This window comes from Babylonia areolata, chromosome 3, assembly GCF_041734735.1.
Source record: "Babylonia areolata isolate BAREFJ2019XMU chromosome 3, ASM4173473v1, whole genome shotgun sequence".
In the NCBI taxonomy this organism is placed as follows: Eukaryota; Metazoa; Mollusca; class Gastropoda; order Neogastropoda; family Buccinidae; genus Babylonia; species Babylonia areolata.
Genome location: NC_134878.1, coordinates 22,295,171 through 22,321,701, shown reverse-complemented (window position 1 = coordinate 22,321,701; position 26,531 = coordinate 22,295,171). Strand labels below are relative to the sequence as shown.

General features: G+C 40.9%; 2 protein-coding genes across 4 annotated transcripts in view; one reads left to right on the top strand and one right to left on the bottom strand.

Moving 5' to 3' along the window:
- Nucleotides 1–14,672, top strand: part of LOC143279847 (E3 ubiquitin-protein ligase MIB1-like) — a 150,452-nt gene extending 135,780 nt beyond the window's left edge. Inside the window, exons 19-23 of one of the 3 annotated variants that reach the window (XR_013054961.1) lie at nt 1,429–1,507; nt 3,198–3,284; nt 6,065–6,168; nt 7,862–13,230; nt 13,326–14,672. Coding sequence is in view for 1 of the 3 variants with exons in the window: in XM_076584087.1 (XP_076440202.1) it covers nt 1,429–1,507; nt 3,198–3,284; nt 6,065–6,168; nt 7,862–8,002 (411 nt within the window). In the remaining 2 variants the exon portion in view is untranslated. Of the gene's footprint in view, nt 1–1,428; nt 1,508–3,197; nt 3,285–6,064; nt 6,169–7,861 lie in introns of all 3 variants that reach the window. The other 2 variants (XR_013054962.1, XM_076584087.1) reach the window with 2 other exon arrangements.
- LOC143279849 (FK506-binding protein 1-like) lies at nt 14,082–26,276 on the bottom strand. Its single transcript, XM_076584090.1, has 6 exons — nt 26,151–26,276; nt 24,161–24,211; nt 22,065–22,154; nt 20,402–20,424; nt 17,130–17,203; nt 14,082–15,544 (listed from the first exon to the last, which is right to left on the bottom strand). Exons 1-6 carry the CDS (start codon nt 26,188–26,190, stop codon nt 15,490–15,492), a joined length of 333 nt encoding a protein of 110 aa, XP_076440205.1. The 5' UTR covers nt 26,191–26,276; the 3' UTR covers nt 14,082–15,489.
- Nucleotides 26,277–26,531: the final 255 nt, after the last annotated feature.

Sequence of the window (26,531 nt, the reverse complement as noted above, 5' to 3'; positions counted from 1 at the left end):
CGCACACCATGCACAGCTTGACTCGTCTCTCTCTCTCTCATTCTCTCTCTCTGGAGCCACACAGACAGACGTTTGTCTGATGGCAGACAGGCGGGATAGCCGAGTGGTTAAAGCGTTGGGACTTTCAATCAGAGGGTCCTGGGTTCGAATCACGGTGACGGCGCCTGGTGGGTAAAGGGTGGAGATTTTTCCGATCTCCCAGGTCAACATATGTGTGCACATCTGCTTGTGCTTGAACACCCTTCGTGTGTATACACAAGCAGATGATCAAATACACATGTTAAAGATCCTGTAATCCATGTCAGGGTTTGGTGGTTTATGGAAAGAAGTACATACCCAGCATGGACACCCCTGAAAACGGAGTATGGCTGCCTACATGGTGGGGTAGAAATGGTCATACATGTAAAAGTCCACTTGTACATACGAGTGAACGTGGGAGTTGCAGCCCACGAACAAAGAAGTTTGATGGCAGCACGGCAGGTGTCATCCCGATGTGTGAATTCCTTCATATGCCTGTTCTAGACTCCCCCTGTCATTTGCAAACAGAAGAAAGAAAGACTTTTGTTGGTGCTGCACCGTGGTGATGTGCTCCTTCCTGTGGAGAGCGGTTAGTTCAGTGATCGTGATTCATGGCCACTTTTTGTTGGTTGGAATTTGACGGGCGCAATAGCCGAGTGGTTAAAGCGTTGGACTTTCAATCAGAGGGTCCTGGGTTCGAATCTTGGTGACGGCGCCTGGTGGGTAAAGGGTGGAGATTTTTCCGATCTCCCAGGTCAACATATGTGCAGACCTGCTAGTGCCTGAACCCCCTTTGTGTGTATACGCACGCAGAAGATCAAATACGCACGTTAAAGATCCTGTAATCCATGTCAGGTTCGGTGGGTTGTGGAAACAAGAACATACGCAGCATGCACACCCCCGAAAGCAGAGTATGGCTGCCTACATGGCGGGGTAAAAACGGTCATACACGTAAAAGCCCCCTCATATTCTTACGAGTGAACGTGGGAGTTGCATCCCACGAATGCAGAAGAAGAAGAAGAAGTTGGTTGGAAAATTTGCGTTCATTGATGTCACCAGTGTGGTTTATAATGATCTCTGCCTCTTGTTCTGTCTTTGTCTCTCTGTGTCTTTGTGTTGCTCTGTTTCTCTGACTAGCTCTGTGCATACTTTTGTAAGTGTGTGTGCGAGTGTATTGCCAGGTGTGTTTCTCTGTCTTTGTCTCACTCTCACTAAGATTACAATGCCTTGCTCTGTGCATACCTGTGTAGATGTGTGTGATTGTACTGCCAGGTGTGTTTTTCTTCTGTGTGTGTCTCACTCACTCTCACTGTGACTGCATTGCTCCGTGAATACCCACGTAGGTACATATATATGGGTGCATTAGCAGATGATGACAGTGATGTATGCTTTGTATGCATTTTTTTGCAGATCGAGGAATGTGTGGTGTGCTCAGACAAACAGGCCTCGGTCCTCTTCAGGCCCTGTGGACACATGTGTGCCTGTGAAGGTGAGGGGCCTTGGTTATGTCGCCCACACTGTGGGTGTGGGTGTGGGTGGGTGAGTGAGTGAGTGAGTGAGTGTGTGTGTGTGTGTGTGTGTGTTAAGGGGGGAAGTGGCGGTGGTGGTGGGGTTTAAGGCAAGGAGAGCGATGATGAAGGGGTTTGTATAAAGGGGGTTTAAAGGTAGGGTGTAGAGCACCTTTTAAGACTTTCAGAAAACAGTTTAATTTCCTGTTAGGTTTTTTTGGTGTTTTTTTTTGTTGTGTTTTTTTGATAGGTTTTTTAGGATCGATATCAATTAGGGTTTTCAGCCCTGGTGTGGGCATATGTGGTGGCTGGCCTGTATTAAGCATCAGTGATAAATGAATAAATGACATGATAATGCCGGCTACCAAGCAGATTACTGGCTGAGGGCAAGCTCCTGGGAGGAGAGGAGAGTTTTGCAGCTGTGGTGTCCAATGTGTGCTCCCCTGTGGAATGTTGGGGGGGGGGGGGGGGTTCAGTATGAATAGCGTACACACGCCTACTGGAAATTCTGCACTAGAAATGTTTCTACTGCTCTCTTTGTCACTTCCTTTCTTTTTTTTTTTCTTTTTTTTTTCTTCACCTCCTTCATGATAGTCTGCTTTTTCTGCCTTCCTAGTCAACTCCCATTTCTTTCTTTTTTTTTTTTTTTTTTTTTTTTCCTGCAAACCTTGACACTTTTGTTGTTGTTTTTTTCCCCCCTCTTTTCTGCCATCTGTGCTGAAGTGTTTGTGCTGCTTTGCTCAGATGATTGAGTAGTGATATTGTAAAAACACTAGGTGTCCATTCTGCAGTGTCATTTTTCCTGTAAGGCCTCTTTATGGGGTTTTTGTGTAGCTTTGTGGTTTATTCTTTTTTCTTTCTTTTTTTTTAATACAATTTTTTGTTGTCTGGTGATGATAAATTAAACAGAAGGGTTGACATCCTCAGTACAGTGCCTGCCTTAAGAAGCTTAATGGTTGGGATAGTATGTCATGAACTTTGTTGGGGTTTTTTTTAGAGTTTTACGTCCATTTTTTTTTTTTTCAGGTGTTTTGTGTGAAATGTAGTTGAATGTTTTATTCATTTGGGCTGTCCTGCTAGATATGGCCCTGTGCAGTCAGCAGGACTGTAAGCGACAGTGTCATGGCCCTGTGCAGTCAGCAGGACTGTAAGCCACAGTGTCATGGCCCTGTGCAGTCAGCAGGACTGTAAGCCACAGTGTCATGGCCCTGTGCAGTCAGCAGGACTGTAAGCCACAGTGTCATGGCCCTGTGCAGTCAGCAAGACTGTAAGCCACAGTGTCATGGCCCTGTGCAGTCAGCAGGACTGTAAGCCACAGTGTCATGGCCCTGTGCAGTCAGCAGGACCGTAAGCGACAGTGTCATGGCCCTGTGCAGTCAGCAGGAATGTAAGCCACAGTGTCATGGCCCTGTGCAGTCAGCAGGACTGTAAGCCACAGTGTCATGGCCCTGTGCAGTCAGCAGGACTGTAAGCCACAGTGTCATGGCCCTGTGCAGTCAGCAGGACTGTAAGCGACAGTGTCATGGCCCTGTGCAGTCAGCAGGACTGTAAGCGACAGTGTCATGGCCCTGTGCAGTCAGCAGGACTGTAAGTGACAGTGTCATGGCCCTGTGCAGTCAGCAGGACTGTAAGCCACAGTGTCAAACATGGTTTCCATTGTGTTGTGTGCAGGCTGTGCCAACCTGATGAAGAAGTGTGTTCAGTGTCGGGCCTCCATTGAGAAGACGGTGCCCTTCATCGTCTGCTGCGGGGGAAACCGTGAGTCTCTGTGCCAGTGTCCGTGTGACTTTCTTCATCTTGTTGTATACCCTGGAAAACGGAGTATGGCTGCCTATGTGGCGGGGTAAAAACGGCCATACACATAAAAGCCCACTCGTGTACATACAAGTGAATGTGGGAGTTGCAGCCCACGAACGAAGAAGACGATCTTGTTGCACCCAACCCTTTTCTTTCTTTCTGGCTGACCTAACTTGCTGCAAGATAATTTTATCATATCTCTGTGGTCATGCTTCCTTACTTAAAGTTCTCCACGTCAGAGCATAAAATCCTCAGTCACGTCATAGTTCTTCACCTTAGACCCATGGCTGCTGGTGATGAGCGTGTTTCAGTTTGTTCAGTGAAGAGCTGTCACCGCACTGAGACACATGACTGATACGTCAGGATGTCAGTCACTGTCCTGCCTCTTTCTCTTGGGATCGCATTACTGTTGTTGAGTGAAATCAGTCACCACCGAAAAGTAATGACTTGCACTTCACACGTTTTTATTGTGGAGCGCAGGCCCAGTGGTAATGCGCCTGACTAGGAAGCGAGTTTCCATGGGTTAAGAGTCCCACAAAGGGACCTGGGTCTTTACTTCCATCTCCCTCATCCTCTAGACTTTGAGCGGTGGTCAGGGTGCTTGTCATTCAGGAGAGGTAAGAAGTCGAATGTTCTGTGTGCAGCATGCACTTAGTACACAGGGTGGGGGGAAACAAAAACAAAAACAACAAGAGAGGCAAGGCTTTCAAGACTCACCTGTGATAAAATTAAGTCCCCTAGCATTAATTACAGAGTAATTTCCCTTTTTTTACTATTGCACCAAAACATTTGCAAAATAAATAAAAATTCCATGCTTAGCAAAAGAAGTTCCTGTTTGAACAAAAAATGATAATAATGACTCCTCTTGTTGTTGTGTCAGAATAAGAGGTCAAAGTGCCAAGTTTAGAGAATACAAAAAATATAAATATAACAGTAAATGCAGTTTGCATATAATTAGGCTTCTTTTTTTATTTTTTTGTGCCCATCCCAGAGGTGCAATATTGTTTTAAACAAGATGACTGGAAAGAACTGAATTTTTCCTATTTTTATGCTAAATTTGGTGTCAAGTGACAAAGTATTTGCAGAGAAAATGTCAATGTTAAAGTTTACCACGGACACACACACTCACACACGACACACACACACACACACACACACACAGACAACCGAACACCGGGTTAAAACATACTCACTTTGTTTACACAAGTGAGTCAAAAACCACCACCACTACCAACAGCAACAACAACAACAACAGCTTTGACAACAAAAGGGTTGTCCCTGGCAAAAAAATTATGCAAAATCCACTTTGAGAGTAAAACATACACTTGCAGACAGGGAACAGAAAAAAAAACCCAACAACAAAGGATGGCACTGCTCTAAGGAAATGTGCTCTCCCTGGGGGAAGTAGTCCACATTTCACACAGAGAAATGTGCTGTGACAAAAAAGTAATGCAACACATCACAGTAGTACACAATACAATGCAGTAAGATACAATACAACACCATACAATATAACACAATGCAATACAGTACAGTACAGTACAGTACAGAACAATGCAATACAGTACAGTACAGTACAGTACAGAACAATGCAATACAGTACAGTACAGTATTTGTATTTGTATTTCTTTTTCTCACAACGGATTTCTCTGTGTGAAATTCGGGCTGCTCTCCCCAGGGAGAGCTACACTACAGCGCCACCCATTTTTTTTTTTTTGCATTTTTTCCTGCCTGCAGTTTTATTTGTTTTTCCTATCAAAGTGGATTTTTCTACAGAATTTTGCCAGGAACAACCCTTTTGTTGCTGTGGGTTCTTTTAGGTGCGCTAAGTGCATGTTGCACTTGGGACCTCGGTTTATCATCTCATCCGAATGACTAGCGTTCTGACCACCACTCGAGGTCTAGTGGAGGGGAGAAAATATCGGCGGCTGAGCCGTGATTCGAACCATCGCGCTCAGTACTCTCGCTTCCTAGGCGGACGCTTTACCTCCAGGCCATCACTCCACTATACAATACAACAATACAATACAATACAATACAATACAAACATGCCAGACTGGTTTCAACAAAGTTCAGCAGTGAAGGGGACAAAGAATGGTTTTCCATGGAGATGAATGCCTTGCTGAGGTAGCTGAGATGAATGCAGACACTGTGTGTTGATGCCATCAGTGTGTGCATGTTGTGCTTGGTTTGTATGCGTGTGTGTGTGTGTGTGTGTGTGGCGGACGGGGCCTGGGTATGTATGTTTGTGGGTTGAGGGTTGGGCCAGGATACCTACATGTGAGACTGCAAATTGTTGCGTGTGTGTGTGTGTGTGTGTGCATTCACATGCTTGTGTTTGAGTGGTTCCAAACAAGCTCACTGAACATGGCCCATTTTTATTCTGATTTTATTTCCATGATTCACCTTAATTAAGCATCTTTCATTTTTATATTGTGCATATATATATGTGTTCACTTACTTCTTTATGATATTTAATTATTTCATACAAACACTGAAGGCCTGGCCAGCATTACAGTTTATGCATATATACATATATATATATATAGAGAGAGAGAGAGAGAGAGAGGTCAGGCATATCTGCTCCTTTTTTTTTTTTTTTTTAAGCAGAAAATGGTGTAGTAACATACGTATGTGGATGAGTCTGCATGCGTTTTGTCTAACACCTCCTTGACACTGAACTGACCATGTGCTTTGGTGTGTGTGTGTGCGTGTGTGTGTGTGTGTGTGTGTGGTCCCAGCGCCCCCAGAGCCGCAGAAGACGGGCTACATGAACAACGGGTCCAGAGACGTGTCTCGCGACATCCAGAAACTGCAGCAACAGCTACAGGACATCAAGGATCAGGTGAGGGGAGGGGGCAGGCAGTGCCATAAGAGCTCTTCCGGTGGGGAGGGGGGGGGGGGGGGGGATATCAGGGTCTGTTTCCAGTGTAAATAGTATCTTCGCCTCTGCCCCAAATCCCACCTTCTGGAAATTCTAGTGGCTGGAAATGTCTTCTTTTCCACCACTCTTTTTTTGTTTTTGAGTTGTTTTTTTGTTGTTGGTCTTTTTTTGTTTTTTTTTTTGGGGGGGGGGTCATCTCTTCCATTTTTATCATCTACCGTGTAGGTCCCTTCACTTTTTTTTTTTTTTTTTTTTTTTTTTTTTTTTTAAGTCTTGGATATTTTTTGTCCTTTTTTTTGGACTTGATAACTTTGTCACTCTTACTGTGTTGCCTTTTTTTTGTGCCTGGGAGGGTTGGGGGTGGGGGGAGGTGCTCATTGGTAATTTTTTGGTTTTGTATGCCTGTTACTATGTACATATATACGCATATATGCATTTATCATATGTATTACGAATATATTTTTCGTCTTTTTCTGGACTTGGTAAATGGGCATTCTCACTGTTTTACCTTCTTTTTGTGTGCCTGGGTTGTATGGGTTGCTGGTTGGCGATTTTTGGTTTTTGTATGCCTGTTATTATATATATTTATCATGATTGATTATATATAATTGTTCATGTTCAGGCGTTTTGAGGTGTGTGTGATTTTTTTGTGTTTTTTTTTAATCTATGATGAAAAATTGACGGATTGGTCAGTATCAAAGACATGTCCTAGGTTGATGTGCAAGAATGTGACTGTACAGTGTACTTGTGCCTAATTTTCATTTCTGGGTGCGTTTTTTGTTGTTGTTGTTGTTTTGGGCTTTGTTGGGTTTGTTTGTTTTTTTTCCAGGTTGTATGGGACTGGTATTTAGAGTTTTTCAGCCCTGATATGGCCCTGTGGGCTTGAAGCAACAAAAGATAGAAAATAACATGCTGTAGAGTTTAGCTCTTGAAGGGACAAGAACAGTATGAGAGAGCTTCTGGACAGGTTACTTTGTTGTTGTTTTTTTGTTCACCTGTGTGTCAAACTGTGGATCAGTTCAAGGCAGCACTGGCTTGATTGTACAAGCCTTATTTTGAACAGGAGTGAAAATGACTGGACACGGTTATCCCTGTTCATCTGGCACTGCTGGCCCCTGTGTAGGATTGAATAAACCTGGCTCAAGATTGTGTAAAATCACAACGAACTGGTGTGACTGGAGTGAAGAGGAGTTCGTTTGCCTTCATTTCCCAGATCTAAAGGTTTCTGAGTGGAAAGATTGATCTACTGATAATGTGCTGGAGAGTTCATGGCATAGCGTCTGCATCATCCCATAGTTACTATTACTGATATTATAGGCATTGTAGAACATTGCTACAAGTGCAGGTTAAATGCTGGTAATCACCAGCAGACTTTATTGTTTGTGGCAGAATGCTGATAATTATGTACGAAGCAAAGTGTTGCCATGGACAGCATAGTTGGCAATGCAGAATGCCGATTCATTGTGTACAACAAAGTCAACTGCTGCAAGGGACTTTATTGTTGGCATCGCAGAATGTTGTTAATTGTGTGCAAAAGTCAACTGTTGCCAGGGACGTTATTGTTGGTGCTGCAGAATGCTGGTAACTGTGTTGGCAGCAAAGGAGTGGCCCCCATCACGATGATATGTTGTTTTGTTTGCGTTGTTTGTTCCAGACGTGCTGCCCTGTGTGCATGGACCGGCTGAAGAACATGATCTTCCTGTGCGGCCACGGGGCCTGTCAGCTGTGTGGCGACCGCCTCAACGAGTGCCCCATCTGCCGCAAGTCTGTGGAGAAGCGCATCCTGCTGTACTGAGGGACACCCCTCCCTGACCCCCTCTCTCCCCGCCTCCCTGTCTGTCTGCCCCTCTTAGGCCCTTCTCCACACCTTGTCACACGCCCCTGCTTTCTCCACAGTGCAGGAAAGTGGCCTGGTCTAGGATCATTGCATGAGCGATAGTAGCAGCGCAGGAGTTTGCTCTGTGTCAAGAATGTTCCTAACTCGACTACGCCAGTGCCCTAGACTGGGGGATGTTCTTACTGGCGAAGCAAACAGTGCTGCAGAGATGGCTGAGGCACCATTCTGGTCCTGGTGTCAGGAATTCCATGGCATCACTGTCTGCTTGTTTGTGACTGCCTGGGGGACTGTATAGGCAGTGTGCGTGCAGGGTGGGAATGCTGTTATTCATTGACGTCAAGCCACGGCAGGTTTCTTCCAACTGGAAACGGTGGTGGAAAAAAAATAAGAACTGGTATTGGCATGAATTTCCATATTGGGCTTTGTTGGGGTGCCATGTGTTGCTGTGATGATGTGTGTGTGTGTGTGAACAGTGATTAGGAATGGGGGGCTGTGTTTGTGGTCGGTCTGTCGATCAGTCTGCAGAGGTTATCAGAGGGTGTATGTAAAGTGTACAGAATCTCTAGCATGAAAACCATAAAGTATCAACATAGCTGAATGCAGGCATAGCAATAACCCAGTATATTTATTGTTGTTGTTTTCTGTTTGGATTTAGGGTTGCAGCTTATATACCAAAGGATGTTGTAATCTGGTCAATACAGTACATTCTAACAGCAGACAACAGGGCCCTTTTTCTCCACATTTTTGTTGTTGTTGTTAAGTTTAGTGGGTGGTAGTTGATACTGATGAAGAACTTTCCTGTGATGGAGATATGTAACTTAGACATGATGCGACTTAAAACTGAAAGTATACTAGAATACCCAGAGGAACATACAGCAAATCCACTGGAGTAACTATTACTAATGTTAAAGCTTGTTCACTCCATCAGTTACAAAGTGAAATCCCAATTTCGTCTACTGCCGTGAATGTATTATGTTCACAGATATGCACATACCACACACAGTGTATCTTTTGTGATTCTGTGGAATTGTAAAACTTGGCCCTGTTAGTAGCAGTACAAATCAAGGCCTAGATGGTTTGATTTGTGTTGATGTTTGCCCTCTTTTGTACATTCATTCAAACAAGAACAGAAAAATAGGTCTTGTACAAAAATTGTTATTTATGAATACGATAATAGTTTTTGATTGACAGAAGAGTCAATGTACACGTGTCTATGTTACATATGTGAAGACAGCCAGGCAAAGTGAGGTGAGAAGACAGACAGAAACAGGATTATTAAAGGCATGTTTGTGTGGTGTGTGTGTGTTCCTGTGTGGATATGGTTGTCCAGAGTGTTGCTCTGAATAAAATAAAAGTACCAACTCTAGGTCACAACAGAAAGTTGAGGTAAATGTACAGTGTCAGAATGCTTGCAGTCTGGCCATCTTAAAACTGTAGGCACAGTGAAAGCCAGACAGTACTTGCAGTAGAGACCGAAAAAAGTTTTCAGTCAGTCTGAGTGTGTGAGCGACAAGAAGCGACAGTGTCCTTGTGGCGTGATGAGCAGGATGTGGGTACTGGACTTGCAGTAAAGTGTGGGACATTTCTGTGCAACACTATTGTTCATCACAGTATTTCTGCCATGCTTTCATATGCATGTACCGACACATGTTTTCAGCTTTGACATAACTTTGTAAGTCCCCAATTCTAACATGAAGTTACATGTTCAGAATGCACACCAGACCAAGGAGATATGCCTTTGTCACTTACGAGTGGCAGAAAAATACCTCTGACAGTTAGTAGGGTTTACTTGTTTGGTTTTTCCAGTCATGAATTCTTGAGACGGACAGACAACTGTCAAGAGATGATACATTTGAGATGTTAAGTTCATGTGCCAATCACAACTCACAAGTCAACTAAAGTTGAACATGGCAACAGAGCAGGTGCCAATAAGCTTTACATTACCTTCCTTTGTAATAAAATGTACAAACAGCAGTTCGTTTTCATTTTTCAGTCCCATTATTGTATATCACATCCTCAGTAGGCTTACACGTTTGTGGGAGCCATGTAAAAGACTTTGTGGTCACCTGTGCAGTAAAAAAAATATATGAGTGAATGAAAATGTCTCTCTGGGGAGGTGGCTTGTCAGAGTCCATCAAGCAAGTTGTCATGACTGGATTTCACATTGTGGAATACCTGTGAATGACCTTCATTTCTGTGATTCTGCTGTTGTGTGCCCTCTTTGTTGAAGTTGTTCTGTGCTGTTTGATCGATTCACTGAACCATTTTGTACCATGTATTCCGTCTTCCCCTTTGGTCCCTGTCTGTGCATGCCCATTTGCAGTCAGTTGTCTGTGTAAATTTGTGTCTATTCATGTTTTTCTTTTTTAATTCTTTTCTGTTCACTTTATTGCCCACTTTTATTGTTGTCCAGTTTTATTGTTGTCAAGATCCGAATGGAGGATTCAGGATATGTTCTCTACATAAGGTGTTCCAGTTGAGTTGCATCACACAGATGCATGTATGGACAGCAGTTTGTGATAAACCTGCTTTCATTGTGTATTTATAGCTGGGATGTCTGTTGAAAATAACTCCCCCCCGTGGGAATGCCGGGGGTCTTTCAGTACAAATAGCATCCCCGCCTTCAGGAAATTCTGTGCTAGAAATTTTCTCTTTTCTGTCACTCTGCTTTTTCTGCCTTCCCAGTCCATTCCCCTTTCTTTCTTCAAGCAAGACAACACTTTTTTTCTCTTTTTCACAGTCTATGATGTACTATCTGTGCTGTTTTGCTCTGGTGATTAGTTAGTGAGATGTAAACACTGGAATGGGTACTAGCTTCCTATTCTGCAGTGTTATTTGCCTATATGGTCTTTTTTATGTATTTTTTGTTTGGCTTTGAAGTATTGATTTTTTCCTTTTTTACAATTTTTTGTAATCTGGGGATGATAAATTAAGCGGAAGGGCTGGCGTCATCAGCATAGCCTAGTCTTATTAGCCATAAGGAGCGAAATGGTTGGGATACTTTGTCATGAACTGTGTTTTCTGGGTTTGTCGTAGTGCTTTTGTTTTGTTTTTGTATTTTGTAAATGTGAGTTTTGTGTTGATGTGGTTGAGCATTGGTATGGATTTGACAGTCCTGATATGGCCCTGTGCAGTCGGCTGGACTATAAGCAACAAGAATAAGAATGTTGAAAATAACAGCCGTTGTGACAATGTGGTCCGCATCAGAGATTGAGGACAGGCAGAGGATTTGAAAAATGGTTTGAGTGCGAATCCACTGTCTGTTCCATTCTTGAAGAGCTCATCAGACTCCTGCTTCCAGTGTCAGCCACGACCAGTCTTCAGCAGAGGCTTCCGAAAGTGAGAACACAGATCTATAAGCATTCATCAGACTCGGGGAGATTGCGGAGTTGTGCTTGGGGTGGTGGTCGATACAGCATCGGGTGTGGCTGGACAGGTCAATATTGGAGTGATGGTCCCTACCACACTGCGCACAAGTGAAGTCTGATGCTGGTCTGAGTCTGCCTGGCTCTGAGCATTTCTTCTCAGCCACTTTTCTTTGAAATGCTGGGCAAGCCTCTCTTTGGAAGTGGAGAGGCCTCCAACCAGTCGCCGAGAAATTACATTAAAATATCTACATCAGGAGGGACCCAGATCAATCCATTTCTTACTTTCACGTCGTCCTTTTATCAGTCTCTGGTTTCAGCTCATGTCAACAATTAAAATAGGAGGGACCCAGATCAATCCATTTCTTACTTTCACATCGTCCTTTTGTCAGTCTGGTTTCAGCTCACGTCAACAATTAAAATAGTAAAAAGAGAGTGAGTGGGTGATGTGAATGACTAATACAGAGTATAGAACAAACATGAATGTTAGTGTATGGTTATTCAAGATGAGTGGCATAATTTGGATGGAACAATAGAAACAAAATTCACCTGTTGAAAATGATCAATTATTGTCACACATCTCTTTATTCATGGATTATATCATGTTGAATGGTTGATAGGTTCCTTGCTATTCCCCAGAGGTCATAAGGATGGAATGGATGGATAACATTCTGTGAAATAGGGGGGGGAAAATTGTCCAGCTTGTACAACCCAGCATGACACGTTTCCCTTCATTTTACATTGTGATGACTGATTCTGTGCGTGTCCATTTTGCATTGTGATGCCCGATTCTGTGTGTGGCTTGTGTTCTGTTCACTGTTTATTTGTTGTGAAACTGTCCTGTTCATTGCACTTTTCTTTCATTGTGTGACATCATCCATGGATTTGGTGTTAGTCACTTTACATATGGGATTGGGAGTCCAGCTTTACAACATGTATTGGTTTCCACCCTAAGATCCCATGTTGGCATTTGTGTTACTCTTAGGGGTTCTACATTGTTCTTTTCACCATTGGCTGTACACTTCTTGTGCTCTGATGTTATTTTCTGTGGCTCATTTGTTGCCGTTCCATTCCTTTGATCCTGTTCTGTGTTCATCTACCTGTTACTATAGTGTTCTTTAAACACCCCGTGACATCCCTGTATTCTGCAGGATAAACTGTGTCAAAGTGGTACTATATTTCATTTGTTTTCACACCTTCATATATTTGAAATTGTCATCATGCATGGTGTATATAGAAAACTGTACCTGTACTGCTAATAATGATAATTGCTTCCAGTGATCATTGTGATAGTTTGTCTCTTTTTCCCCCCCTCCAATGTCTGATAATTAAAGAATTACTTTGTATCAGTGTTTGAGAGCAAGTGAATGGCTTCATTGAAATTTATGCTGTCTGTGTGTCTGAAAAAGAAGTTAGGGAAATTAGGAGTAAAAGGAAAATTGGTCACCAAGCCCGTTCATGTCCAAAGCCTAGATATAATTTACACCCAGGCCTGATATGCCCCAGGACTGGTATGTCCAAAGTCTGTCACATCCTGGACTGTGGTATGTTCAAGGAATGCCCGAAGTCTGTCAAATCCTGGCCTGGTATGTCCAAGGTATGTCCCAAGTTGTCACATCCTGGCCTGGTATGTCCAATGAATGTCCCAAGTCTGTCACATCCTGGCCTGGTATGTCCAAGGTAATCGATGTCCCAAGTCTGTCAAATCCTGGCCTGGTATGTCCAAGATAATCTATGTCCCAAGTCTGTCACATCCTGGCCTGGTATGTCCAAGGTAATCTATGTCCCAAGTCTGTCACATCCTGGCCTGGTATGTCCAAGGTAATCTATGTCCCAAGTCCGTCAAATCCTGGCCTGGTATGTCCAAGATAATCTATGTCCCAAGTCCTGTCACATCCTGGCCTGGTATGTCCAAGGTAATCTATGTCCCAAGTCTGTCACATCCTGGCCTGGTATGTCCAAGGTAATCTATGTCCCAAGTCTGTCACATCCTGGCCTGCTATGTCCAAGGTAATCTATGTCCCAAGTCTGTCACATCCTGGCCTGGTATGTCCAAGGTAGTCTATGTCCCAAGTCTGTCACATCCTGGCCTGGTATGCCCAAGATAATCTATGTCCCAAGTCTGTCACATCCTGGCCTGGTATGTCCAAGGTAATCTATGTCCCAAGTCTGTCACATCCTGGCCTGGTATGTCCAAGATAATCTATGTCCCAAGTCTGTCACATCCTGGCCTGGTATGTCCAAGATAATCTGTCCCAAGTCTGTCACATCCTGGTCTGGTATGTCCAAGGTAATCTATGTCCCAAGTCTGTCACATCCTGGCCTGGTATGTCCAAGGTAATCTATGTCTCAAGTCTGTCACATCCTGGCCTGGTATGTCCAAGGTAATCTATGTCCCAAGTCTGTCACATCCTGGCCTGGTATGTCCAAGGTAATCTATGTCCCAAGTCTGTCAAATCCTGGCCTGGCATGTCCAAGGAATGTCCCAAGTCTGTCAAATCCTGCCCTGGCATGTCCAAGATAATCTATGTCCCAAGTCTGTCACATCCTGGCTCAAGAATGCCCGAGACGCACTGTATCCAGACCTGTTATGTCCCAATTTACATTTTTTATAACTATGTATTATGCAACACATCAATGTCTTCATCACAGAATTACAAAGACACAAGGCATTTTGTGAAATATACTTTTACTTCTGGTGAAAACTGGAAATTAACATTTTATAAATTTGCTTGCTCAAGAGATGATACGTGACTACTTTTACTGCAACTGGAACACTGCTCCTGAAAATTATCCTGGTACATACAGTTGGCGATAAGGAAAAGATGAAAAATCTAACCCTCCAATTACAAAATTCCATTCCAGTTCCACTGAATATGTCAGTCCAACATGTTCAAAACATTCACATAACAAACCCATCAAGTTATGGGGATCCTCACACTCAACCCACGCTCTGGAAGAACAAGCAGTTGTAGAGATTGTCATGATCGTTTCTACAATTAAGAAAGAAAGAAAAAAGTTGATCTGAAGTTCCTGATCTTTTTCATCAGTGAAGATAAAAGTTGCTTGGTCAGCATATTTTTTCTAGTCTGAAAAGGAACACAGTCAGCGCACTAAAGTAAGCAAGTTACCCAGGAAGTCCACTGAAAGCTGGTTGCTGTTCCAGGCAGGCTGTGTCACCCTCTGCTTCCCATCACAGAAGATAGAGTATTCCAGTCTAACACGACTTTTGAACACATGATGCTCACTGAGAGCACAAGGTGTGTGGGGGCAATTGCAATCCACAACCTATAAAAACAGGAGTGACTAGCAGAGAGAGAAAAAGAGAATCCAATATGGACCATGATGCATTAACAGTGAAAACCCTGGATCCATCCTGTTAACACTTGTGCAACCAAAGGTCCACGGAGCAACACGGGTGACAAATCTGCCATGACATGTAATCAGTACCTCTTTACCCTTCTAAGCAGTGCACACGCACCACTGGAACCACCATGTCACAACAGAAATGTCAGTGCTCGCATCCAGGCTGAGGTTACAAAAGAGACACACACAAAGTCAGTTTTGCAGGTTTCAACAGCAGCTTCCCAAACCCGACAACTAGGACAGCTTACCAACCAGAAGTGACTGAACAGCTCAATCAAAGCAAAGGGCTGATGAAAATATGCCAAGCACTATCACAAACTAAACCAGTGAAACTTAATTGTGTCAAAATATTTGTTATTTTACATCTATGATCATGAAAAATAAGAAGTTGGATACACGATGAAAAAAAAAAAAGAAAAAATGAAAAAGATGTGAAAAATAAAAAATAAAGCAATACACAGAAATGGTTAAAGGAAGATCCTAAACCACATGACAGTAAAAAAAAAAAAATGACACTTGAAGAGGCAATGTGGTGCACACAAAGAGACACTAAATGTGAATCGACATTAAACAAAACAGAGAGAGCTCAAAAGTGAGTTGTGTCATGACGACGGCAGTGAACGGCAACATGTCCCCAGCTGCAGAGCCCCAGTTTCCATATGCTGCACAAACATCCTGCCACTCCTTTCCTCCTCTCTCCATGGCGGCCGATGTTTACTTGAAATCCAGCAACTCCACATCGAATTTGAGAACAGCATTCGGGGGGATAGTGGTCAAGTCAAGGAAAATCACCACAGACTTAAGGTTGTGGCTGTCCAATGACAACAAAACATTGCAGTTTTGGCTTTAAAAAAAAATTTTTTTTTTTAAACTGGGTCAAAAGCGGAGCATTTCTCTCCACTCTGTCAAAATAACTGAGTATTTGCAAGCACAAACATACACACATATTGCATACTATATCAGTATATTCCCACATGCATAAACCACAAAGGAAGGGAACTAACTATGAACCACAAAGGGAACTAACTTCTACAGTATTTCCAGATGTGTCCAGAAGTAATATGGAAGAACAGCAGTATACTTTTCGCATCAATATGGCAAGGATTAGGTAGCCTGCCAAGGCTGTAAACTCTCCATGGTTGAATGGGTTAGCAGGAGGAAAAACTGGCCACTGCATTTTATAAAAAGAATAATGTATGCACAGGCATCATCACTTTCTGCAAAATGTCCATAGATATGACCATCAAAATCAACAATGTCAGTTTCAGTTCAAAGCAAACTTCCATGATCATTATGAGTGAAATTCAGTTTTTTAAGATAAGCATACAGATTCATGGAAATTGACGAGTTGCCTTTTCTGTGTGTATGTTCATGCTGAAGATATTGTTTAAGAGAGTTTCAAACAGACTCACACTGTATGTAACACACATGTGCCAGAAATGAGGCTCACTGGCACATGACTTCTAGGAAGGGAAAAAAGAAAGTTAAAACTTGTCCAGGTCGGCAGGAAGTCCAGTGACGTGGGTGTCCCGGAACTCCCGACACATGCATGCCTCTCCCAGCAGGGGAGACCGGCCGGATTGCGGGACCACCTGACATGTGCATGCCTACCCCAGCAGGGGAGACCGGTTGGATAGCGGCGTCACCCAACAAGCAGGTGAGGGTCACGCACCCAGTATCCCCTCCCGTCGACCTGACCTAGGGACAGCACGGAAGTGCGGCTCCCCCAAGGCCACAGCTGTCCACCCCCCCTGAGGGAGGTGGGGGATGGGGCCTCGGCATGGGACAGAGCGAATGAGAGAGCAGTGCCACCACTGACAGCCTCTCCTTGAACAGAGAATAGAGGGCTGAACCACGCCGCATTGTGGCATCATGTCTGGCCCAATATATCAGTAATACAATTATGTATATATACATACTTTTTTTTTTATTATATGGTTTGTTTTTTGTTTTGTTAAAGGTCAATCAATGTGAAGGTTTGCCACACACTAAGATGATTTAAATTTATAATAATGAATGCATAGCTACATATAGCGCCTATCTTCGGTCAGAGACCAAACTTCAAGCGCTTTTCAAACACTGAGTCATTTGAACAACAGGCACAACTTAGATAGAGCCACTTGGGGCTATCATTCATTTCCTGTGTCAATCAATCGGGTTTCAATCACGCACACACACATATTCACAAAGAGACAGACGTGTTATGTTTTTACGTGTATGTCTAACCATCTGACCTACGCATCCCTAAAAGACAAGACAAAAGTGTGGAATTATGACACAGACTTACTCTGTTTGCATTTGATATCAATCAGTCTTTTTTTTCAATCTGTTTTGTTTTTTTCAACAAAGGATATACTCCGCTAACTCCCTGTGCCCCATAGCCTGCCTCTGGTTCAATGGTGAGCATTGCCCGCTCTCCCTTTGTCATCTGCAAAAACATCACACACACTATCAACATCACATTTATTCACAATTTGGGACAGATGTAAATTTAAGTACACCTTATATCAAAATATCTTCGGGGGGTGGGGGTGGGGGGGGGAATCCAGAAATCAAATCTGAACCCTGACATGCGAACCTGGTTTTGTTCATGTTCGTTTTTTTTGTTTGTTTTTTTTTTTACATTATGACTCAATATGAGCAAGCCAGTCTATAATCATTTAGTATGAAGTTACACACACTTTCTTTATTACACTATTTTTAGCTGGTCACATAACATTTGTGTCACACTGATTACTTTCATGGCCCTGAAGAGTAAAGAAGCAGTGAGATGAACTGTGTATCTGGGTGTGAACAAGCGGCCTATGGATTCCAATGTCGTGTGAACCTTTCCTTGGTGCTTTTTCTAGTACTTAATTACTTTAAACTAATGTTAAGTTACTAAATTACTTTCCAAATATATCATCACAGGGCTCCATGCTTTTCACCTCCAATTATACTTTTTCACATTTTATTCCTGTACTTGTAGGGTTTTTTTCTGTATGGCATAAAATCCTTACTGAAAAAGGTCAAAATGAAGTAATATTCTTGTAAAATTATGAAAAATAATCACAGGCACATACACACACATATAGGTCAGTCTCCAAAAATTGTTGGAAATGGGGATCTCTTAGTCTGATTCAATATACACATGTTTACAATGATTATTGAATATTCAAATGTTTTGCATGTTATCAGGATTGCAACTGAATAAAGAAATGTCCTCAACAATTTTGTGTGAATCTGTTTTGTTCTTGTGATCATTAAATGTGTTGAAAATATATATAAAAAAAATTTTTAATCCAAAATTTCGGCGCTATTTGGTGGCATGGCATTGTCTCAAAATGAAACGGTCTGAAACAAATAAGTACAAACCTTATCAAAATCCAGTCCATATAGATCAATGTTTATTTCTTATTCTAAAACATCTATCATCAGTAAAAATGGTATGTTAAGTTTGAAATATTACACAAAAGACCTGCATGACAGCCATAAACAACTCATTCCGCTTGACATGTTTTTCATTCATTCATTTAAAGCAAGAATGTGAATACACAAGTTCTTTACTTGCAACAGGTGGTCAACACATCTATCTCCGACAACTATTTGGATGCAATCAGTCACATATCAATTTTGGGCTCCGCTTTTCCTGTGTTACTTTAAGTGTAATCGTCCCAAAAAAAAATACACATGTAAACAAAATTAGAACTATTTTCAGATAAATCATGTGGATTCATCACAGGTAAGCGTAAATCGATTTGACAAACACACTTCAAATGTTCAATCATGTGTGTTTTAACAAAGCATCAGAGGTGGTGGTGTTTCCAACGGCGTGTGAAATGTACATATGCTACACTGAAATATCTATCTTGATTCGCACTCAATGTTTGATATGTTGTTTGAAAATAAATTGTGTATGTTATTTTTGTTATTGTCATGATTTGTTTATCCATTTTTCTCTCACCCGATTAAGTTCAGATAATGAGACACTATTAATACAGAGCACTTTTCAACTATGTTTTTAATCTCTTCTTTTTTTTCTCATGATTCCTTTACTGGATAAAGCGTGAAGCACAAGCGAGTCTTGAAGGCTTTGCCTCTTGTTTTAATTTGAAGTCCACCAGTGATCAATGCAACTACAGGGCTTCCATTAACGCACATATGTGCGTCCATGACTCTCTAAAATGAGACAGGACACACACTACAGTTTTGGCTAGGGAGTCCATGGGACGCACTTTAAAATCAGCGTCATTCGAAATGCAAATGAGCACGGTCAAATAACAGCGCTCACTTCTTCTCGTTTCACTAGTTTTCAGTCAGCATCTTATCTTCACGAAATCGGCGACTGCTGCAAAGTTCATTACTTTTGTCTTATCTCCCTTTACAGAAAACTGTTGCCGATTTCCAGTACACTCACAATGAGGCTTGTCAAGTATTCGGTGACACAGTTCAAAATCAGAATGCCTCCGCTAACGTAGCTTGATGTTCCAAAATGCAAACAAGACAAAAAGGCTGATTCTGAATCAGCCATATCGATCAACCAGCTTCAAAAGGGGATGGATCACCAAAAAAGAAAAGCCACACTTGTCAACTTTCATGGGAGTATGAATTCAAATAGCTGCAGTATGACAAAGACGCATATGAAATGAAGTACAGAACTTATGTGAAATTCGCGACCAGGTCATCGGGCAACTCCCAGGAAATAAATGCATTTGTGACAGGGTCGACAAACTTTTAAAATCATCCTTGTATGGCTTTTCGTTTTCCATGGTTCACTACTCTCAATTTCTCTCAAACTCACTATGTGCATGTCCATCTGTCTGTGTGTAAGTGGGGCAAGTGGTGTGTGTGTCTGTATGCACACACACACACATATATATATATATATAATTATATATGTATATATCCCTCTCTCTCTCCCTCTTGTGTAAGTGAGTGTGTATGTCTCTCTCTTTCTGAATCTCTCTGTGTGCGCATGTGTCTCTCTTTTTCTGAGTTCAGACAGTGTTTGTGAGTATGTGCAAGTGTGTATCTCTTTCACTCATTCAGTGTGTGTGTGTGTGAGATGTGAACTGATTGAAAGGCAGTGTCTGGATAAAAGAATGGTTTCTTGACCTGCGACTGATCGGACTCTCTAGAACCACACGAGGACTCCCTATAACACCTGAGCGCGAGTCCCGTAGACTCTCTAAGCAAACCAACTCTGAACTAGTTTTCCAAAACCAAATATGTTTTGAAGGCCGTCATTAAAGTTTTGAATCTCAACGAGTCCAAGGCCTCCCAAGCAAATTAACTGCTGTGTTTCTGTTTTAGTGTTTATTCACTCTCTTTTTTTTCTTCTGTTCCTGACAAATTCAAACAGGGGGCTTTGAATTGACTTGCTTGTTTTGTCTGTCAGATTTGGCAACAAAATACAGAGGTGGATATCTTTTGATGGAATCAACAAAATAGTATATGACAGTTACTCTTCCAACAACCAAAAATAAAACTGAAAAAAAAAAAAAAAACATCAACAAAAAACCAATGAAGAAGCAGCAAACAGTTCCTTGGTTGTTGTGATTACAACTATGGGAAAACGGGGGCTGAGAGGGGAGAAGTTTAAAAAAAAAAAAAAAAAAAAAAGTGAAAAAAATATGAAATAACGTACCGTCATCACTCCTTCATCCCAACCTGTAAGCAGCAAATCAGAACATACACTGATAAATGTCATTATTCACATGACAATAATATCCTGGGTATAATGTACATTTACCATCTGAACACTGGGAATAACAATAATGGTTACTTGTTGAGCGCTTTCGTCCCTGAAACTAGTTCAAGGAAGGTCAAAGCGCTTTACAATAAACAATAAACACACAAACACATACACTTTTTTGACTCACTTGTGTAAACAAAGTGAGTCTATGTTTTAACCCGGTGTTTGGTTGTCTGTGTGTGTGTGTGTGTGTGTGTGTGTGTGTGTGTCCGTGGTAAACTTTAACATTGACATTTTCTCTGCAAATACTTTGTCACTTGACACCAAATTAGGCATAAAAATAGGAAAAATTCAGTTCTTTCCAGTCATCTTGTTTAAAACAATATTGCACCTCTGGGATGGGCACAAAAAAAAAAAAAAAAAAAATGAAGCCTAATTATATGCAAACTGCATTTACTGTTATATTTATATTTTTTGTATTCTCTAAACTTGGCACTTTGATCTGATATTCTGACCCAACAACAAGAGCAGTCATTATTAATATTATCATTTTTTGTTCAAACAGGAACTTTTTTGCTAAGCATGGAAGTTTTATTTATTTTGCAAACGTTTTGGTGTAGGGATGTAAAAAAGGGAAATTACTCTGTAATTAATGCTAGGGGACTTAATTTGCCACAAGTGAGTCTTGAAGGCCTTGCCTCTCTTGTCTTTCATGTAAAGCTCCCTGAGCTACAGAGAAAAAGAGCACAATATAAATGACTTTTTAATGTACATTGTTATTATTATAGTATCATTAATTTAAACCGGACAGAATTTGTCGCCCTATGTGCTTCACCTTGTTGCATCACCAGAGGAGTGCTGTCATATTATAAACCATAACTATGGCTGTGATGGATGGACGTGAGATTAATGTCCATGCTGTTAAAGAGAATATTAGAGCTCATAGCTAGCACAGCCTGCTGGGGAAACGGTTCACCATCACATAAATAATCAAGGCTGTTGTTCATCAAATTCTTTTCCAATGTATTTCTCTTGAACTGTCTGACAGCATAAATTTTCCTATGAAGCACTGCACTTCAGCTCAGTGGTATGACATTGCCAATATGACAAATGTCCAATCCATTGGTCGTTTCAATGAGTCAGGCCCAAATTAGTAGCAACATACTTCCTGAAACTTGGCCCAGTCAAATTTGTAGCAACATACTTTCTGAAACTAAACATAATCGCACAATGAAAAATCCTCATTGTTGGATAACTACTATGCTGAGCATCTGCAAGAAAACCGAGCATCTGGACTGGGCAAAACTGCCCAATCAGAGTGAAACTTACAAAAGCCAGACAAGGAATTTTCTGTGCCTGTTTCTTTTGATTTCACACGTACACATGGCAGTTGCGCCTAACTAACAGACTCTTTATTTTCTTTCTTTTTAATGAAATGGAAAGGTACATGTATAAATATTAAATACATTTTCAAGTTGATCTCACATCCCTGCAGATCCACTGTCCATCACTCTGTCACTGACATAGCTAGTGACGAACACTGTTACAGTAACACACACACACATTTCATAAACACTAAGTCACCAGCTCACAAAACATGAACGCAAGCAAACACCTTTGATGACTTGTCCAACTCCAATCTTGAACTGGAAAGGTTTTCCTCGGTCACGAGAGGAGTCAAATTTCTTTCCATTTGCCAATGTACCTGTGTCAAACAAGAAAATTTTTGTTTAAACTTTAAGTTACAAACAACTGCACAAGACAATCTTAGACAAAATAATAACTTATGCTCCCCTTTTACCAGCGCCTATTTTTATAGAAATATCAAATACCTTCTACTTTTTCCCTTAACCCGTTCAGTGCCAGAGAATTTTGAATAAAAATTTTTTTTTATAAAAATAATAATGATAATAATAAAACCAAAATTAAAAAAAAAAAAATTTTTTAATGCTCTTCCTTTGCCAGGGAATTTTGAAGATTCAGGAGTAACAAAATAAAAACAAATTCTAGCACAAAAACTATAGGATACAAAAAGTAAGTGATGTTTCTGCAAAGGAAAATAAATGAAGATTCTGATTCTGGGCTTGTTTCATAATCAATTTGTATGCAAATAATTATTCAGGCATTTCAAATTGAAAGATACTAATTTTTGTGCAACTCCAAAGTCCACCACCACTGAATGAAATCCAAAATGAAAGCAAACACACAAAAAAGCTGTAATTAGTGTAAATGACATGCTTGTCAGTTTACACCCACCACAATAAGACCTCTGGTCTTACACCACTTATCTCCATCACTCTTCCCCCTTTCCAGCTTCATGCACACATACATAACCCTCAATGTCTGACAGTCAAAAGAGCCGTCTGCTTCAATACAGTGACTGTGCAGGGTCAAATATTGGGCTGTCACTGGTGTCAGTTTTGTCACTTGATTGTTATCACCTTCAAGTTCTAAGTTCAAATGAATCATCAGACAACAGAGATCCATCTTCATCATTACACATATGTAGAATCATTTAAACAGCCTGCAAAGTCCTGCAAATCCGCTGACTGGGACCACTATCTTTGATTTACGAAGGTTCCAATGCTACTTTTGCAAACAAGGCAAACCCTCCTTCCACGTCTTCCAGTTAGCAAATCATTATCAAGAAGAAAAGGGTTTTCTACCTGAAATATGCTCATTTATTTTAAATAGCATTTTTATAATGCAGACACATCCAGCTAACCTTTCAGAGTCTGTTTATTTTCACTGAACTAAATTCAGATAATGAAAAAACAGAACAGAGGCAGGACGTCAGCGGATGTCTTACACAGGCACTGAACACAGGCAGCGAATGGAATGGCACCAAAGAAAATAATCCAGAATTTTATTACGAATGAAAATAGACACACTCACAAACCATCTTTTCCACGATCCTGAAACAATTTATAATTATATAGTTTAACATATTCTGGGGGAACGATATGGAATGGTTTACCTCCCTCCTTAAAGTCATGACCTCTAAAGCAACCATTCAAAAAAGCACTTAAGAACTAAAGAAGTATTTAATGGAAAAAATATTATCCCTTCATCATTTCATGCTTTGATATCCTTGTATCTCCTGTCTATATACTTGTCTGTCTTTCTAACCTTAAACTCTCTCTGTCCTTCTGACTCTGTTCCATCTCTCGACTGCTACCTTTATCTGGCTGTCTGTTCTCTCTCTCTCTCTATATATATATTATCAATATATATGTGTGTGTGTGTGTGTGTGTATATATATACACCTTTCGCCCTCATTCTTTCTCTCGCTCTTTTCTTCCTGAATTAAGTTAATGATAAAAAATGTCGCACTGCATGTTGTAATCATGTCAGTATCATATGTATTTTTATTGCTATTTACGCTTGTATTATTTCTGTTGTTGTTGTTGTTTTCAATAGAATTTTTGTGTGTTTCTTGTAATTGTTTATTCCCATATTATCCTTTCCAGACCCCCACTTCTTCCTTTTTTTCTCTCTTTTTTAAAAATTTTCTTCTCTTTTTTTCTGAGGGCAGGATATAAAAAAGCTGTATAAGCTTATTCTTTTACCCTCAATAAAGATCATTTTGACTTGACTTGAACTGGTTCATCCCATCCCCTGAAAACATATCGTCAAGCTGTCATCCCTACAACTTCTGATATTAGTAATAAGTAATACCATAACCAAGGCAAACACAATAACAATATTCACCTGTGTAGTGGACTGTTACTGTATTACCCCTTTGGGGCGTTTTGTTATCACCTGCAACAGAGGATGTCATGGATCTGGTCATTATTTACCTTCTTTATAAATATATATATATATATATACATAAAAATGGTCAAAATAAAGATGCATATATATCTGGCATTTGAACTGACAAGATTAAAACAGACATTTCAAGTGATTATTTTCAACCTGGTGAAATAAAAGACATTATAAATATAATTATATAAAGATAATACATATTACTACTTTTCCTTTAATTAGAAAAAAAAAATGGTGGGGATTTTTTTTTTTAATTTAAGGGGAGGAGAGAGGGAGGGTATGACCCTATGGGTAAATTTCTTTATTACACTCCTGGTTAGCCAAGTATAGAACAAGCTCCCTCACAATGTAAAACTGGTACCATGTTTTGCCAAATTGTGGCTGACAAGGTAATCACTGAGATGCCCCAGCCTGTTTCAGCTCAGCTCAGCCAATCAACGGCTTTCATTCCTTTCAGCACAAAGTCACATTATAAGCCTTCAGTTGGACACATAAAATTCCAACAAAAATACCAGCAACGATAACCAGATGGAAAGGAATATAGCAGTTACTAGTAATAGTATGGACACAAGCCGAAAAGGGCGCATACAAACTTTTTTTTGTGTGTCCATCAAACATAATACCATGTAAAAATAGTGCATACTTCATTAAGAAACAGAGGAAAGCATTAACAAACTGCATCCTACAATAGCAAGGATGGTTGGGGGGGGGGGGGGGGGGGGGGGAGAGAGACACCAGTCTTAGCAGCAGCAATGAAATTGAAAGACTATATTTTATATACCTCCTGGACTGTTTTGACGTCAAACTGCCAAAGTTCAAGCGTTGTCAGCTTTTGAAAGAAACATTTCCTGGTGTTATAAAATAGAAGAACACAATGCAAGAACTGAATCTAACATTCAAGACTTCAAAAGCAAAGTGGCTGACTTGCAAGACAATGATTACCGATCTTAAAATTTAAATGTGTAAAGGGGTCGAATGTGTATGAAAATTTTGATTCGTGCCAGTTTTTTTGTTTTGTTTCGTTTTGTTTTTTGTTCTTGTTGTGTTCTTGTTGGATTTTCTTCTTTCCTTCTTTCTTTTTGTCCTTTGTGTATAATGAAATAGAAATATCCTTGCAGGTTAATTGTCAAGTTCATTGCAATTGCTAATGTGTTAATGATGTAATTTTCCTATAGTGAGATATGTGAATTGTGCAAAATTTTGTCAAACATGGTGATGTTTCAATGAGAGAAATATAACCTTCAATTCATGGGAGAAAAAAAGGGGGGTTGGGGGTGGGGGTGGGGGAAAGAAAAAGAAAAAAAGTTTAAGCTTGCCTGCTGAAGAGACCAACAAGGTCAAAGTTGTTTTTTTTAACTCCCGTAAAACTGACAAAGGCTCAACATTAGAGGAAATTTCTTCTCATGATCAGGATCTGAATAGATAGGTCACATGGGCCAATATAGCCATCATGGCAACGGACTTGGGCGAGCACATGCAAAACAAAACATATAAAAAACACACAAAAACACACCAACGTCGTTACTGCACCTTCCATCAACTCCATCAAAATTATCATAAAAATCGACTCGATTATCATTGGAAAAATCTGCCCACCATGTCTTCACCATAATGTCAAGATTAGGTTGGTAAAGACACTAACTAATAAGTATATACTAAAATATAGTTCCATACGCCAGCCACAATGTTGCAGATCATATAGTCTGTTATCCACAGAACATCGAACAGGCCTCGTAAAGGGGCCCTCAAACGTCGTACAAGACAAGTCAAGTGTAGACTGTCATGCAGCATGCTACCATGCCGACGACATTACACCGACCACGCGCTTTTTGAACGGTACCTATGAAGCAGGGTAACACTCAAGAATGCCATCGCGTCAAGACCCTTTCCAAGAGAAAAACATGAACATGTGAGATTAATAATCTTAGCTTACCATTGCCAGCGGCGGTAATTTCTTTTGTATATCCTGGCATCGTTGCAATTTTATTCGATTTTCGATTCGAGGTAATGTGGTGCTTCCCTGCGACCGGCGTGTGTTGCCTCGTTTTCGATCCAAAGTAATTCCGATAGCCCTTTGTGTATACTTACCGGAATGTCCCGAAAAAACTTTGAAACAGACCATAAGTAAATAGCGTTCAACTGAACGAAACCGAGCTGATGTGTTACACTCTTTGATCTACTGATAAAATTGGACATATCTTGTCGGAAAAAGAACATTAATGTTATATATTCTTTCAACTGGAATGAGGCCACTGTCACATCTCATGACAACTGGCAAGGTGTGTGTACCAAACCCCCTCCTTGTTCAAGTTCT